Here is a 16,131-nt window from a genome sequence, read left to right as displayed (position 1 = left end):
TATGTTAATGGAGTCTCATGGATGAATCTTACTGTACAGCTGCCAAAACCAATTTGGTATCTTTTTCCTGGAATTTAGAAATGGAGTCTAGTTAAGCACCAGCACCTTTCTTTTGTCCTTTAGCATTAATACTGTATAAAACTGGCTTTAAGTTAATATGTGTTATTTAAGACAAAGAGTATGAAATTTAGATCCTAATCAAGGCTGTTGTGCAATGAAGCATAGGAAAAACTACTTTTTTTAAAAGAATAAATGGACACAAATCAGATGTCAAGAATTATAACATTCATAAACCAGTCGGAGAACATTTCAATCTCTCTGGTCACGCGATTACAGACATAAAAGTTGCTATATTACAACAAAAAAACTTCAAATCCAGACTACAGCGAGAAACTATTGAATTGGAATTCATTTGCAAATTTGATACAATTAACTTAAGCTTGAATAGAGACTGAGAGTGGCTAAGTCATTATGCAAGGTAACCTGATGAAGTGAGCTGTAGCTCACGAAAGCTCATGCTCAAATAAATTGGTTAGTCTCTAAGGTGCCACAAGAACTCCTTTTCTTTTTGCGAGTACAGACTAACACGGCTGTTACTCTGAAACCTATTTCCCCTTGTTTTTTCCTACCCTCCCCCCTCCTCAGACGTTCTTGTTAAATCCTGGATTTGGGCTGGAAATGGCCCACCTTGATTATCATACACATTGTAAGGAGAGTGGTCACTTTAGATAAGCTATTACCAGCAGGAGAGTGGGGTGGGAGGAGGCATTTTTTCATGCTTTGTGTGTATATAAAAAGATCTTCTACACTTTCCACAGTACGCATCCGATGAAGTGAGCTGTAGCTCACGAAAGCTTATGCTCAAATAAATTGGTTGGTCTCTAAGGTGCCACAAGTACTCCTTTTCTTTCTAATTTTTTAACTGTCTGTGGGAGTTAAGTAATGACAAACAATTTATTTATCAATAGAGAAGTGATGAAATTGGGATTGTCAGATGATCTCCCTCTTTTAGAAAATGTGGCTGCAGTTCGTATACAATCAGCATTCATATGTTTTCAGTATGTTCTCATTTTTGGTAGGATTATCATGCCATTAATAGAATTATTAAGCCTCGTAAAACACATGAATGATACAGAAGTGAATTTTGCTCGGTGTATTTAGCACAAGCAAGACAGCTGTAAAAAAATAATAAATATCAGGGGTTAACTTTAAACTTAATTTGCTGTGATTGTTTTGGTTCCAAAAACAAAAGTGTTTATTTAGAAGAAATTTTATAGCCTTGTGGGACCATGGATGCTGTGATGAAAGCAAGTCCCTCAGATTGTGACTGGAGTTTTCATATAAGGCAGTGTACCTATGTCTGGGCGTGCTCCCACCTCTCCACTGAGAAGGCAAAGGGTTAGCTGGACAGGGTGCAAAGAGACCTCTCTATTATCAGCCTCAATTTCTTAAAAAACTAAGTCTCTAGCTGCTATGGCCATGGAGGAAAAAATCAAAATCTCAAGTGAGTGTAACGGATGCGGCAATATCTGCCACTGTTTGTAGAGAGCCTGTAACAACAGCTCTGAGGTGTGTTGTTATCTCAGATGCCAAAGATATTTTAAATGTCAGTATCATTAACTGTCTGACAGTTCATGTATTAAAGAAGAGGAAATATCATATTTGACTATCTACACCAGTGTTTCCCAAAGTGGGGGTGCATGCCCCTCTCAAAGCGTGCAAAGGACTATCTGATGAGGTGTGTGCAGAAGATGTATGAATAAAGATGTGCAGGCCTTTAACCATACATAATCAGGTTACCAGGGGGATGGCTGGTTTCACTTTCCTGAAGGGGGACTCAGATTTCACAAGTTTGGGAACCACTGATGTAGCTGAACAAAAAAATTGGTCTGATAGATAATGGCAGTCATCAGTTTGGAAGATCAGCTGTATTCCATGTATTATGTTACCTCAAGAAAATCAAGGCCAGTGATAGGCAAAATTGATTAAATGAGAATGGTTTAACAGCGAACTTAAATGTGAATCTCAAGTCAAATGTAAATTCAAGTGCCTAAGAGATTTCAGCTTTAAATAAACTCCATTTAAATATCAACAAATGTGAATAACATTCACTTGAAGGTGAACCAAGTAACAGAATATCTGTGTTCGCAGCATTTATAAATATAAAGTCAAATACATCCAATTTTCTGCTTCAAGTAAAAGCTAAAAAACTACAAGTTTCCTGTATCAAAATGAGGAATGTCAAAATAAATCTGTACATCAAATAAGATGATTCCCATACTATCTAGTCAACAAACCATATTACAATTAATTACAGCTAAATGATCATTCTTATCTGATTTTTCCTTGCTGCTACTTGTTTGGTTCTGCCTTGTTTTCCCTGCCATTTCTAACAACCTGTTTAACAGCAATCAGTAAATAGAAACATTTCACCTCTAGAGACATTTTCCAGCCTAGTTCAGTGATATTCTGTCTCAGAAATAAATCTCACTCCAATATAACCCTTATAAACTGCTAGTATATTTTCATATCTTCATTTATATAAGGAGATGATAGCAAAAAACCTATGTTTATACAAGGCATGGGAATGGAACTGTGCAATTTCAGTGTTATATCTGGTAATTTGCCATGGTAAGTTATTCAGCACCACCTTCATGGACAGCTCCATAGAGCATTGCTATTTAATGTTTCTGTTATAGTCTGATTCTATGTGTTTGTCTAGATACATTATTATCACCATGGGATAGTCAGCACTCCTTGGTCACCTAAAACGCCCTTAAGGCCAGTAGACTTTTGCGGTGTGCAAGGAATGCAGAATAGTGCCAATAGTGTGGAATGGTCATTCATGCAGCATCATTTATGTGGAAGTTCCAAAAAGTCTAGCACATTGTTGGCAATGATAATGCTAAGCTTTGTCCAGTCTGGCAAATTAGTAGAACTGAGAAAAGCTTTCATCACAAAATCCAAACACCAGTATGACTCAGCCTATGATCATCAAAAGGCTTCAAGATTTGTGGACCTTTTGAGTGAATGTGGGCAAAAATTTGAGTGAACCCACACTTTTCCCCCATAGGTTTCAGGGAGAGTTTTATTCTTTCATTCAACATCAGGCATAAGTCTGTGACATTGGCTGATTTTTCTCCGAGTCCTTGATGGTTTTTTTTGAACCCCAAAGTGAAAGTGATGGAATCCAAATGAAACACAAACAAAAAGACCCTTGAACTGGCGAACACTTTGTAAATGGAAACTGCTGGTTTTCATGCCACTCCTAAAACTTATCTCTTTTGCTTTTACATATATTTTGGAGCAACATGACAAATTATATTTTAACTATATTTGTCCCTTATATTACCCATAAACTTTAGCTAGAAATATATTTTATTTTTCTTTTAATCCGCATTACACTGAATCATTGTATTCATTAAACAATTTGTGTTATATTTATAAACTAGTATCAATACAACATCTGTCAATAATGTGATATTCAAGTTCAGCGCTTCATCCAAACCCCGCTGATATCAATGGAAAGATTCCTATTGACCTCAGTGCATTTTGGACCATGTCCTCAGTTATTAGAATGAACTAACATGTCTTCTGTATTAAATACTGCCTGTCAGTTTTCTATTGATTTCATGTCTCCATCTGAGATGGCCGTTCACTATTCAACAACAAAATTACCATAGCTGATTTGATAGCTATTTTTATCCTAATAGGGTGAGGCATAATTATAATAGATTCTTCAAGTATTAAGTGCAATACTAAGACTTCAATGGGAATTTTTCCTATTTAACACAATATATGTGTTGATCAGGACATGAAGGAGAATGAAACAGAGACAGTGATGAATTGTAAAGGAGAAGGCTGCACCTGCATTCACTCTTTATTTTAATGTGGGGGTTAACCCCCTTCCCAATAACCAATATTCAGGGTTGGACCCCCTTCCGCCTAACTGCTAGGATTCAGCCCACCTCTGAATCCTCTCACCTTCCCCCTTTGAGGGGGGAACAAGGGTATGCATGAAAAGTGCTTAACTCTGTGAAAACATAAGATATTCCCTTCTTTGTCCAGGCTAATAAGATATCTACCAGCAATTATCTCCCAGGTCTCTCACTCATGTTTACCTCTGGCACATAGCCCCTGTATTAGCCACTGGAGGTGCCAGTGAATAGTTTGGCCACCCCTCCCCATTTACCTCATTGCCTGATAGCTGCCTCTGACCAATTCAGTCTCCAATTTGTCTACACCACATATTGGCCCCTGTGACTGATAAATGTGTACATCTTCCCTGTAAAGTTCAGGAACGCTGTACCTGATTTTCTTGTGTATGACCACAGTATCCCCAGTGGCCAGAAGGATTCTGGCAACTTCCTGGTTTACCATCTTCCAGGCATAATCCACTCCATAATCCATAATGCTCCCTGTCACACCTGCCTTGCAAGCATCTCAGACCAAACCTCCTTTGTATTCAGCCACAAGTGGGCTATCCAGCCCATATTCCTGTTAAATCCTGATGCTTAAATCTACCCTGGGGCAAACTGGCCCTTAAAATCTACTCCAGCCAAATACGGTGTATTGGGCAAGAAGATGAACAAGAAGGATGCAGCATTATATGTGTGGGGAGATCAGTGTAGAAAGTCTTTGTGAACAAACTGGAGGCTAAACAGGGATCCGAAGGAATAGAGGTCATGGTTCTTATTACACAGGAAATGAGAAACTGTCCCAAGAAGAGGAGGCTATATGACAGAAGTTGTGAAACAGAGAATGGTAGAAAAGAGAAAGGAGTCTTTTCCCACACATCTGGCAACTATGCACAATGTTCTTTAAGGATGTTATAAAGAATGAGTGTCTATGGATTCAGTCTTCAAATCCTCAATCAAAACTCTCATTGAGTTTGGACTCAGTAAGGACTTCCAGACTGAACCTTTACCCTGACATTCACCTAGCGCAGAAAGTCAGTAAAAAGACCCTATGTACCACTTTTGTGCCAAACAAGTGCTGCATTAAGTGGTTCGGCCCTTGAGCAGGCCTTCTACATTGGGAGTTCATGGTATTCTGAATGCATATCTCTTGAAGGTCAATGGAGAAATTTCAAGCTGAGTCCTTTAAAAAAAAACAACAATGATTTTGGGAAAAGTGGAACTAGAAAGGTCAGGAATTTAAATAATATCATCAAGGAAAGAGATCATGAGTAGCAGAGAGAAGCTATTCAGTAATTGCACACACTGTCAAAGTCTCATCAGATGTGGTAATTGTAATTGTAATGTGGGTTTGATCAAATTTATGTTGTTCTGTTAAATTATTTTCCTCCCCTTCACTGTGTTTAGACTGCCCCAGGAGTCTGAAGTCAGCGATCATGTTAGAGAGGTGAACTTTCAAAAGGGAAGCTTTAGGAAAGGATGTGCTGCTACAACTGTGTTGTCAAAGTCCCATCACAAATAATGGTTTGTAGGCACAGTAACACCGCAGCAGGATGGCATACATATTGTGAGAGCTCATGGCAGGGATGAAATCAACTCGGGTCATCTCTGTATTTCATATGGGGTCAAATTCTGCTCTGACTGTTTTCTTGTACACTGGTGTGGGGGAGCATCCTTGAACCATCCCACAGGATGATTCATAGGGTTGAGAGACAAAACAATTGGGAATGCTCCTTTCTGTCAGCACCAGGTGCCAACAGCAGCATCTGTACATGCTGTGCCAAGAGCTGGGCCATGCGTATAAACCAGCTGATCATGCTCCCATGGAGCATATCTGAGCATTCCACCCAATATTCAGTGGGGCCCTAATGGCTTGATCCAAAACCTGTTGACATCAATGTTTTCCATTGATTTCAGTGGGCTTTGGATCAAGCCCAGGATGCATATATCTTCCCTAGCGTTGGGCAGATGCCTTAGGGAGAGAGACTCCCTGCACCCTAATACACCTTCACAAGACATTTGCTCATAATATAGAAGTTTTTAATAATGCTTCCAAAGCATAATGGGATACTGGTGTTTGCTTTTCTTCTTTTCCTGACGAAAACATTTAGGAGCCCATAGGTCCACACTTGTACCTGCATTCACATTAGCTGCAAGCAAACATTGTAGGCTGTAAATTATTATACTTCGCACAAATATAATTGTATATAGCTTTAGTGCTTGTGAAAGCCAGGCTGACAGGGCTGGCAACTGAAGTTCTGTCCACAGAAGAGTACAGGGAGGGCAGTGAAGTGCAGATTTGCCAAACCCTCCCCCATCGATGTGCATCATCTCCCTCCCAGAGGATAAAAGGGTAGTTTTGGTTTCTGTGCCCATTCGGTCCTTTCCCTCTGTGCCCAAAAAGATGCCAAATGTGATGGTTGTATGTGTGATGCAGACAAAAAATGTGTAACTGGAACTCAAATCAAAGGGGATAATACAGCTAATCTCGTTTTATCTAATTGCAAATTTAAACTAATTTAAGCTGATTTCCTATACTGACTGATTCAGTTCAGCTCTGAATTTTCTCTTGACACAGAGGCTGCATTTCAGTTTGGATCTAGTGTGTCCTTTCCACCACTTCATGCAATAATTTGGTTTTAATGAGAGTGACCTCAGAAGTAATTTTATAAAAAGGGTTGTTGCAGAGTGAGAGGAATGCAAGAATGCCTATTACATTATGCCTTTATGTTCTTCCTTTCTTTTTGTACCCCCTATGTAATGATCTTCAGATTTTGTATAATAAAAAAACAACGTTTTTCTATGTCGTTGTAATAATGGTCAATGAGTTTGAGTAAATTAGATGCTTAGGAACAAAGCCAGTTTTTAATGGCAATTTAATATTGGAGATCTATCAGATTTCCTACAGATTGCTGCTAATTCTTGCCATAAGAATATTGAAGCTTCAGTATCTACAGAATCCCACTAAGGGTCTGATACTGCACTTTTGACATCAGTGGGAGTTTTACTATTTACTTCAATAGAAGCATGATCAGGGTTTAAGTATTGGTCTACAGAGAAAAAATTTCTGTGCACACATTACTTCAGAAACATTAGGCTAGCAGGAAATATTTAAAACACGGAATGAGGTTTAATTTTTGTAGCCGCAGCTAAATAGTATCAGTTGCCATTAACACTTTATCGATGGATGATATTCATTTTTAACACAGAAAGAAAAAATTAAGTAAACTATTTCTTGTCTTGAATTATAGTTCAACTGCCATGCTGTTTCAAATGTCTTTTGTGCTGCTGTTCTAAACTACTCAGCGAGAGAGTAGGTTTTCCAAGAGTGAAATGTGGAGTAAGAAAGAACCAAAGCAAATTTCAAGAATAATGAGGTTTGTGTGTGAAAACTTGCATATGTGCCTGTAATGAGTGTGGGTATGTTAAACGAATAAGCCTTTTAAAAGGATAAAATGTACGGTAAATGTGTGTCTCTATTCATAGGTTCCTCTGTTTTTTATGGCACCTATTCATTTAATGCTAAACATGACACCTTATTATGTAGGTTGGTTACTTGATCTCCTAATTAATCACAAAATTCTGGCCAAGTGGCCCAGCCGTATCTCAGATATTTCCCTCAGTAATCCTAAATTCTGTGCAGCCACTCCAACACTAAATAGTATGAGGCAAGGAGCCTGGAGGAGGAGACACGTAAGCTTAGCTGCAGCTTGGCTCTGAACCTCTAGGGCATTGTTTCTCAAAGGGCTCGGCTGTTCCCCCTCTCACTTTCACTCGTCTCCATCAGGCCTGGTCTACACTTAAAAGTTTTGCCTCATAGTATGTTGGGTAAGGGTATAAAAAAATCACACCCCTACCCAACATAGCAGAAGCTCTAGTATAGGTGCAGTTATGCCAGCAAAAAATACATTTTGCCGGTAAAGCATATTTTATTCAGGCTGTTGGTATAAGGTATATCGGCAAAAGAACTGCTGCTGGTATAAGCTGTATCTCCACTGGGAGGGTATAGCTATACTGGCAAACCCTTTCTTGTGTAGACAGTTGCTGCTGTTACTATTGCTCCACTGCCAGGCTTTGCCTAATGACTTGTAAAATCTAATTAATTGCAATACAGGGAGTCCTCGGACTTACGACACAATTCATTCCTTAGAATTGCATCATAAGTCGAAACGTTGTAAGCCCAAACCGCTTTTCCCAAAGGAATCAATGGTATGAAGGGGGGATTGATTCCTGCACCAAGACTTGGTAGACTATTTTCACAATAACCCAGATTTTTGTACTAAATGAATTATAGATGACTAATGCTGCAACATCAATGTATTTACTGGACACTATATTTTGTAAACAGCATTCAAAGAAACATAAAAACTCAACAAGCTATCCTGCTGCCTCAAAGCCAATCAGAAGTGACCACTTCCAGCTCCATACCAGTATAACACAACCAGGAAGTGATTTCATGGGAACTTTATACAAATCTATGCAAAACAAGCATCGTAAGGGCAAAATGGGCAGTCAATTGAAAAGCGTCATAAGTGGCGTCCAATGTAAGTCGGGTGTCATAAGTCCGAGGACGCCCTGTAATTAAAACATACCATGTGGAATGATGCACAGTTTTAATTACACTGCAAAGTCCCAATGAAATAAAAACTTTAAATTCTTGCGTGCAAAGTACTACACTTAGGAAGCAACAATCAATTGGGATACAAAATGGGAAATGACTGCCTAGGAAGGAGTACTGCGGAAAGGGATCTGGGGGTCATAGTGTATTGCAAGCTAAATATGAGTCAACAGTATAACGCTGTTGCAAAAAAAGCAAACATCATTCTGGGATGTATTATCAGGATTCTTGTAAGCAAGACACAAGAAGTAATTCTTCTGCTCTACTCCAAGCTGATTAGGCCTCAAATGGAGTATTGCGGCCCGTTCTGGGCACCACATTTCAGGAAAGATGTAGGGAAATTGGAGAAAGTCCAGAGAAGAGCAACAAAAATGATTAAAGGTCTAGAAAACATGATTGATGAGGGAAGATTGAAAAAATTGGGTTTGTTTAGTCTGGAGAAGAGGAGACTGAGAGGGGACATGATAACTGTTTTCAAGTACATAAAAGGTTGTTACAAGGAGGAGAGAGGTAAATTGTTCTTGTTAACCCCTGAGGATAAGACAAGAAGTAATGGGCTTAAATTGTAGCTAGGGCGGTTTAGGTTGGACGTTAGGAAAAAATTCCTAACTGGCAGGGTGGCTAAGCACTCAAATAAATTGCCTAGGGAATTGTGGAATCTCCGTCATTGTAGATTATTAAGAGTAGGTTAGACAAACACCTGTCACGGACATTCTAGATAGTACTTAGTCCTGCCATGAGTGCAGGGGGCTGGAGTAGATGACCTCACAAGGTCCCTTCCAGTCCTACAATTCTATGATTTTATGATTATAGGAAACCAAAATTATTTCCTTTGCACTAAACATCCTTCAAAAATATGAACAGGTATATAGCTGACAACTATAATTCTACCATATTGCAAATCTGCCTTTCCATGTGCATTTTCAACTCTTACTGAAACACCTGGTGAACACAGGATTTGCTTGTTACCAGCAACGGGCACCAAAAATAAATGACTCAGAGATAACAGGGAGCATCACCTTGATTCACTAAGTTGCACTCTCTTCTCTGGACAAGAAGGTCATGTGTCCAGGTCCTAGAAAAGGGTTTTTTCTTGTATGTAATGCTAACACTGCAGTGCAGTGTTATAAGTAGGGTGACCAGATGTCCCTATTTTATAGGGACAGTCACGATATTTGGGGCTTTTTCTTATATAGGCTCCTATTAACCCCAACTCCCTGTCCTGATTTTTACCCCTATACCCCTGTACTTCAGAGTCACCCATTCCTCAGATGAGATCTTCCCCTCTCTAGTCCTACTGCACGTTTTGAAAAGTGCATGAAATAACCCCTGTATCCTAGCCAGCATCCCCTAACTAAAGCCAGGTCTGATGACAAATTAGACAAATGCTGCTTTCATGATTGTAGTACCTCAATAGAACTCTGTCCTGTACTACCTGGCTATTTCATATATTACTCTTTATATTCTGTATTACATTACATTCTGTATTGCAATATGAAGTCTGATTATGTATTTATTTTTCCTTCACATTTTTTAAATAAAATTATAGTGTTATTAAATATTTTATAGAACCCAAGGATGTGCAAGCTACAACAATGTTATTCTAGGATGCTGAGGTATGTGCAATACCCCAGGCTTTATGTAGGCTTCAAACCTTTACACAGTGAAACCTGATATTCTAACATAGCTGGAGCATGTCTCACAGTTGAGTGAGGAGTGGTTGCACTGCAATATGATTTGCTTGGGAATCCATTCCTTTGATAACTGACCTCAGGCCATGAAGGATTTCAGTTCCAGGATCACTTATTGGTACCTGGCTATGCAATGTTATCCCTTCCATGTTCTCTTGCCATCCTGTAGCAGTTTGCTAATGTTCACTTTTTTTCCCTGAGTCGGTAGTGGGATGACTTTCTATTGAGAAAAGACCCCTAGCAATGCCCTAAATAGAGGTGTAATGACACATACAGCCCAGATTAATTAGAGCATAGCTTCTTTCCTCCCTCTGCTTGGACTGTGGGTCGAAGGAAGACGAAAAGAGATGGTTCAGGATTCATTGAGCACAAGTAGATGGCTCTTATTGCCCTAATATAAATGGTTCTCTTCAGAAGGAAGAGGGTTGACAGGAAAGACTTTGGAGAGAAGCATACCTGTTTGGGTTACTCCAAAGCATGTGTGATGGGTTCTACTTTGTATGTTTATTCTACATTATTCTGAGTTGAAAAAAAATGGGGATTATGTCTGGGAATGACTCTCAGACCTCTGTGGCCTTCTTTGTTTGTGTTTAGAGAGCTGAGTCTGCTATAAGTTAGAGCCCGACTTGAAAAGAGTGATGTACCTCTCAAAGTATGAGCTAGCCCAAGCCAATGGCCCCCTACCTCTGTTATTTCTGTTGGGGTCAGTGAGTTAGCTGTCATATGTAGGACAGATTTGTATATTGCTACATTGCACTCCACATTTTTTTGTATATTAGAGCACTTCTGGCTGCCTTACTGAGTCTTTGGAAGAACACCAAACATCAAAAGATGGTTTTAAATGAACCATTTCTGAGAAATGAGAACAAATGCTCTTTGACTGAGCATCAATTAAAGAGTAAAGTAGAAAATAATTAACATTAGTACTTCTAATGGAAACCTAGAGTTACTTACGGCTTTTTTTAAAAAAATATGCTTTTCCAAATAAAGTACTTCTATAGATTTGTTTTTCATAACTGTTAAACGTTCATAAATAATTTCAAGGCTGCCCATATTCCTTTATCTTACAAATAATTAAACTAAATGCTAGAACCATTAAATTCTGTAATATATTCTGTTCTTTTATCATAATGCTAGCTATCTGAAGGGAAATGACCAGATATTCCTGACAAAATGAATGCTACAAGACATTGAAATGCCTGTTTCCCGTTAAAATTAATGGCAAAATGTTTCTCCTTAGACTGAGGTCAAGGCATTTTTTGTAAAAGGTGACAATCCGTGGAACTTGTTCTATACAGTGATCTGTGAGAACCTGATTTTGTTTGCCTTCAGGCTACTGTATAAGGTTTTACTTCTCAACCAAGCTTTTGCCTAATCAAAGGGCCATTTCCTTCATTCTTTAAGTGCACCCAAACTGTCATAGGCCTCACAGTGGTGCAGGATCAGGCTCTTAAGGCATTTCTTTTTCTTTCCTTGTTTAGACTTTTCTAGTTTAAAACTTGATGTTTGATTGTATATGTGATGAAATGAGAGATATGTGCACTATGACTTATTAAATTAACTAAACTGAATGATTAATTTCAGAACATGTTAATCAGTTTAATAGAGTGCTTTGTGGGGTGAGGAGGCCTAGTGTTTGCCATCCTTAGTGCCATCCTCTCTGTGAGTAGGATTTGCAGTCCAGTCCTTCTCTTAATCAGAGGTGCACTGAGGTGGCAGGAGGTCTATGTCCCTCCTGTAACAGGGGTCATTGGCAGTGGAGCTTGGACCCACCCATTCAACCAGGCTCTGACCCATGACCCTAGGAGGGTCAACTGTGTCTGACCCCTGAAGGTGTCTTCTGAGTTACCCTCCGTGGGTCACTTCCTCCCGTCTGCCTTTCTCCTCCAGTCTGATATGAGGCAAAAAGAAAAGGCAACCAAAACCATCAGCCACAACCAGGCTCAACACATAGTCTTTCTCCCTCTGGAAGGCTTCTCTGGCATCCTTGTCAAGAACCTCCATGGAAAGTCTGTCCTCCTCCCCAGTCTCCCTCCTTCTGAGCTGGGTTGCTCCCTTTTCAACTCTTTCTTCAGTTGGAGCATGCGCTGCAGGTCTGGAGAGGTGGGGCTATCTGGGCCCAGTACAGCCCTTTAACCCCTTCAAGCCCAGTGTGGGGTCATACACCCCATCACAATCAGCCATTCAGTTTCTCACCAGTGAGTAAGGTTTAAAATAATTACATTTAATGCTGAATGCTAAAAGATGAATGTTTAATGTAATTACAGAAACTGTGGCATTTTGTATTCTTTGCCTGTAGAGTTAATTTGAATTAATGAATATCACCAACCTTTTTATTTTAAAATTGTAGGCCAAATCATGCTTACCTTACTCATAAGTAGACCCTCTGGAGTCAGTAAGAGAAGCAGTATTTGACTTGGTGTGGGTAAATCTAGAGTTTTTCTTTGTGAAAATCAAATAAAAGAAAGGAAAAAAAAAGAAAAGAAAAATTTTAGATAATTTTGACTTTATTTGGAGCACTTAACACTTTTTTAAAAGAATACAAGCAACCACTAACAAATACGTTTACTTTTAGCATCCAGGATGGTTTGCTAACCAGAGCCTTGTTTATTTTGTTTTACAGATTTTGGCCATTGTATCCATTCTGTTCATCGTTCTGTCAACCATTGCTTTGTCTCTCAACACACTACCTGAGCTTCAAGAAACAGATGAATTTGGACAACCAAATGACAACCCCCAGTTAGCACATGTTGAAGCTGTGTGTATTGCTTGGTTTACTATGGAGTACCTTCTGCGTTTCCTGTCCTCACCAAATAAGTGGAAGTTCTTCAAAGGTCCATTAAATGTGATTGATTTACTGGCCATTTTGCCATATTATGTCACCATTTTCCTCACAGAGTCCAACAAAAGTGTGCTGCAGTTCCAAAACGTCAGGCGTGTGGTTCAGATATTTCGTATTATGAGGATACTAAGGATCCTTAAACTTGCCAGGCATTCAACAGGCCTTCAGTCTTTAGGTTTCACTCTCAGGCGGAGTTACAATGAATTGGGTTTGTTGATATTATTTTTAGCAATGGGAATAATGATCTTTTCCAGCCTTGTGTTTTTTGCTGAAAAGGATGAAGATGCTACGAAGTTTACCAGTATCCCTGCATCCTTTTGGTGGGCTACAATCACTATGACCACTGTAGGATATGGTGACATTTATCCTAAGACTCTACTCGGAAAAATAGTTGGAGGACTGTGTTGCATTGCTGGAGTGCTGGTAATCGCCCTGCCCATACCAATCATTGTGAATAACTTCTCTGAGTTTTACAAGGAGCAAAAACGGCAGGAAAAGGCCATTAAAAGAAGAGAGGCCCTTGAGCGAGCTAAAAGAAATGGAAGCATTGTCTCCATGAACCTGAAAGATGCTTTTGCACGCAGTATGGAACTCATTGACGTAGCAGTGGACACAGGAAAGCCTGGCAATCCAGCCAGTTCAAAGGATACACCTGATGATAACCACCTATCTCCGAGCAGGTGGAAGTGGGCCAGAAGGACAATGTCTGAAACAAGTTCAAATAAGTCTTTTGAGAACAAATATCAGGAAGTTAGTCAGCAGGGCTCCCATGAGCAATTGAATAATGCTGCTGCTGCTGCGTCCAGCCCACAACACCTGAGTGCTCAAAAACTAGAGATGTTATATAATGAAATTACTAAAACTCAGTCTCAGCTTAATCTTAATGCTGGCTACCAAGATCAGCCAGCAAAACCACCTGAGTATGAGGAAGAAATAGAAATGGAAGAGGTCACTGGGCAGAGAGATCAGCTGCCAGCTGGACATACAGATGTAATAACAGACATGAGAAGCACATCTAGTATTGATAGCTTCACCAGTTGTGCAACTGACTTCACAGAAACAGAAAGGTCACCCCTTCCTCCTTACCTTGGCTCTCACCTGCAAATGAGATTCCCGAGTGACTCTGTTAATCTAGAGGACAACCAACGAACAAAGAGTTCTCCATTTGTATCACTCACAAGAGAGAAAACGTTTGCCCCTAGAGATGTCACTTTTGACTATAAGCCAATTGACACTGCTGCAAACAACGATGGTTGTGGCTCCCAAACTGTCCTGTATGGTCACTTGCGTTTTGACAGTGCCATGGAAAGCCCCAAAAGTTCTCTAAAAGGTAACAATCCATTAAAACCTAGATCCCTTAAAGTTAACTTTAAGGAAAACAGAGGCAGTGCTCCACAAACTCCACCAAGCACTGTGAGGCCATTGCCAGTAACAGCAGGAGCGGACTTTACACAGTCTACATCTCAGCATATTAGCACCATTCTTTTAGAAGAGAATTCACCCCAAGGTGAAAGACCCGTCATGCTGGGTGCTGATGCCTCGATGCTTTGCCAGGGACCTCCTAAAAGATCATCCCCTCTGTTTCCCAAACAAAAGCTTTTCACTTTCCCTTCGAAGGAGAAGAGAAGCTTTACTGAAATAGACACTGAAGAAGAAGAAGACTTCATGGAGATCACTGGTGTAAAACACGAAAAGCAGCAGGATATCAAAACAAATTGCTTTGGGGACAAACACAGTGATGGCACCCATTTAACAGATGAGCCAAGAGTCAGCTCTTCTTCACCCAAAAGCATGGGCCACAACTGTACTCAAGACATTTACCATGCTGGGAGTGAAGTAAAGAAGGGCAGTAACCAAGAAAGTTACAAAATGGAAAACCATTTATTTGCCCCAGAAATTCATTCAAATCCAGGAGAACCTGGTTATTGTCCCACACGTGAAACCAGCATGTGACTAGTCACAAAAGCAATAAAAAAAACTCTTCTTAAAACCACAGTTAGCAATGCCTGTGAACTAAAACATGGAAGCCTCAAAACAAAAACAAAAAAAAGTGCATAAAATTGTTATTTTTGCATGGCATGAAGAGTTGTTTAGTTTATGTACTGTTTAAGTAAAGAGTTCCAAGACTGCTTTTTGTAACAAACAAACAAAAGGGGAGAAAAAAATGACTCAAGAACAGTGAGTAAAATAAAGAGAGCTCTATTAGGAGCCAGTGTTCTGCAAAGTCTGACATTTTGATCCTTTCACTTTATGATTGTAGACAGATTTTAAACTCTGAACTTTTTTTTTCTCTTGGTTACAAGGAGTTCTAGAATTTGCACATGAAAGGATTAAAAGTCAATGCATGCATTCATAATGATGTGAAACAAGGTGCTTTGAGCTTGCAAATTAATATATTTGTAAATAGTTTGGGGTCGGGGGGAGAGCTACTGTTTTCAAGGATCTGTGGACATCAAGTTTGCTGGGACACAGGTACTTCCTTCACAGCACATTGCCTGGAGGATTTGTACAGACTTATGTTGCAAAATTGCAACTTCTGCTTAAAGCATCTCACATATCTTGCTTTCTGTTAAAAAGCTCATGAGTATATCTGTTTATTTAAGGGACTACAGTATTTTTAGTTTATCTGTGCTGTAAATCATTTTTTATTTGCACAAACTTTGTTGTTGCATTTGTAATTTAAATGAAGGATTCTTGAGAAAAAGTAAAGATTTAATGACCAGAATTGAAGCATTTGATATTTTATATAAGCACTGCCAGAATTTCCTAATTTATAACAATGCCCCATCATCAAATAAGAATACAAACCATACAATTATTGCCGTGGCAATAAATAGGGCCAAATGGCCATCAAGAATGAAACAGTTTATATCCAAGGATTTCTCACTCTCAAAACAATTCTTTTCAATTCTTATTTTTGCTGAAGAATTTTTGTATTTCTTTTGTTTTATTTGATGATCTCCTGAGGGCCCTTTTTTAGCATTTTCCCCCTTCAACTTACAATTCTCTTTTCTCTTTAACTATGGTGCCCATGTTCCAGCTGGAGGTCAGAGGAGCAGTTAT

General features: G+C 39.3%; 1 protein-coding gene across 1 annotated transcript in view; it reads left to right on the top strand.

Moving 5' to 3' along the window:
* KCNB2 (potassium voltage-gated channel subfamily B member 2) overlaps positions 1 to 15,021 on the top strand; it is a 283,474-nt gene extending 268,453 nt beyond the window's left edge. The window contains exon 2 of the mRNA XM_077808963.1: positions 12,850 to 15,021. Coding sequence (XP_077665089.1) covers positions 12,850 to 15,021 — 2,172 coding nt within the window. The remainder of the gene's footprint in view (positions 1 to 12,849) is intronic.
* The last annotated feature ends 1,110 nt before the right edge of the window (positions 15,022 to 16,131 follow it).

Source organism: Eretmochelys imbricata, chromosome 2 (assembly GCF_965152235.1).
Source record: "Eretmochelys imbricata isolate rEreImb1 chromosome 2, rEreImb1.hap1, whole genome shotgun sequence".
Lineage (NCBI taxonomy): Eukaryota > Metazoa > Chordata > Testudines > Cheloniidae > Eretmochelys > Eretmochelys imbricata.
The sequence above is the reverse complement of the archived record's forward strand: the minus strand, read 5'-3'. Positions and strand labels throughout refer to the sequence as shown.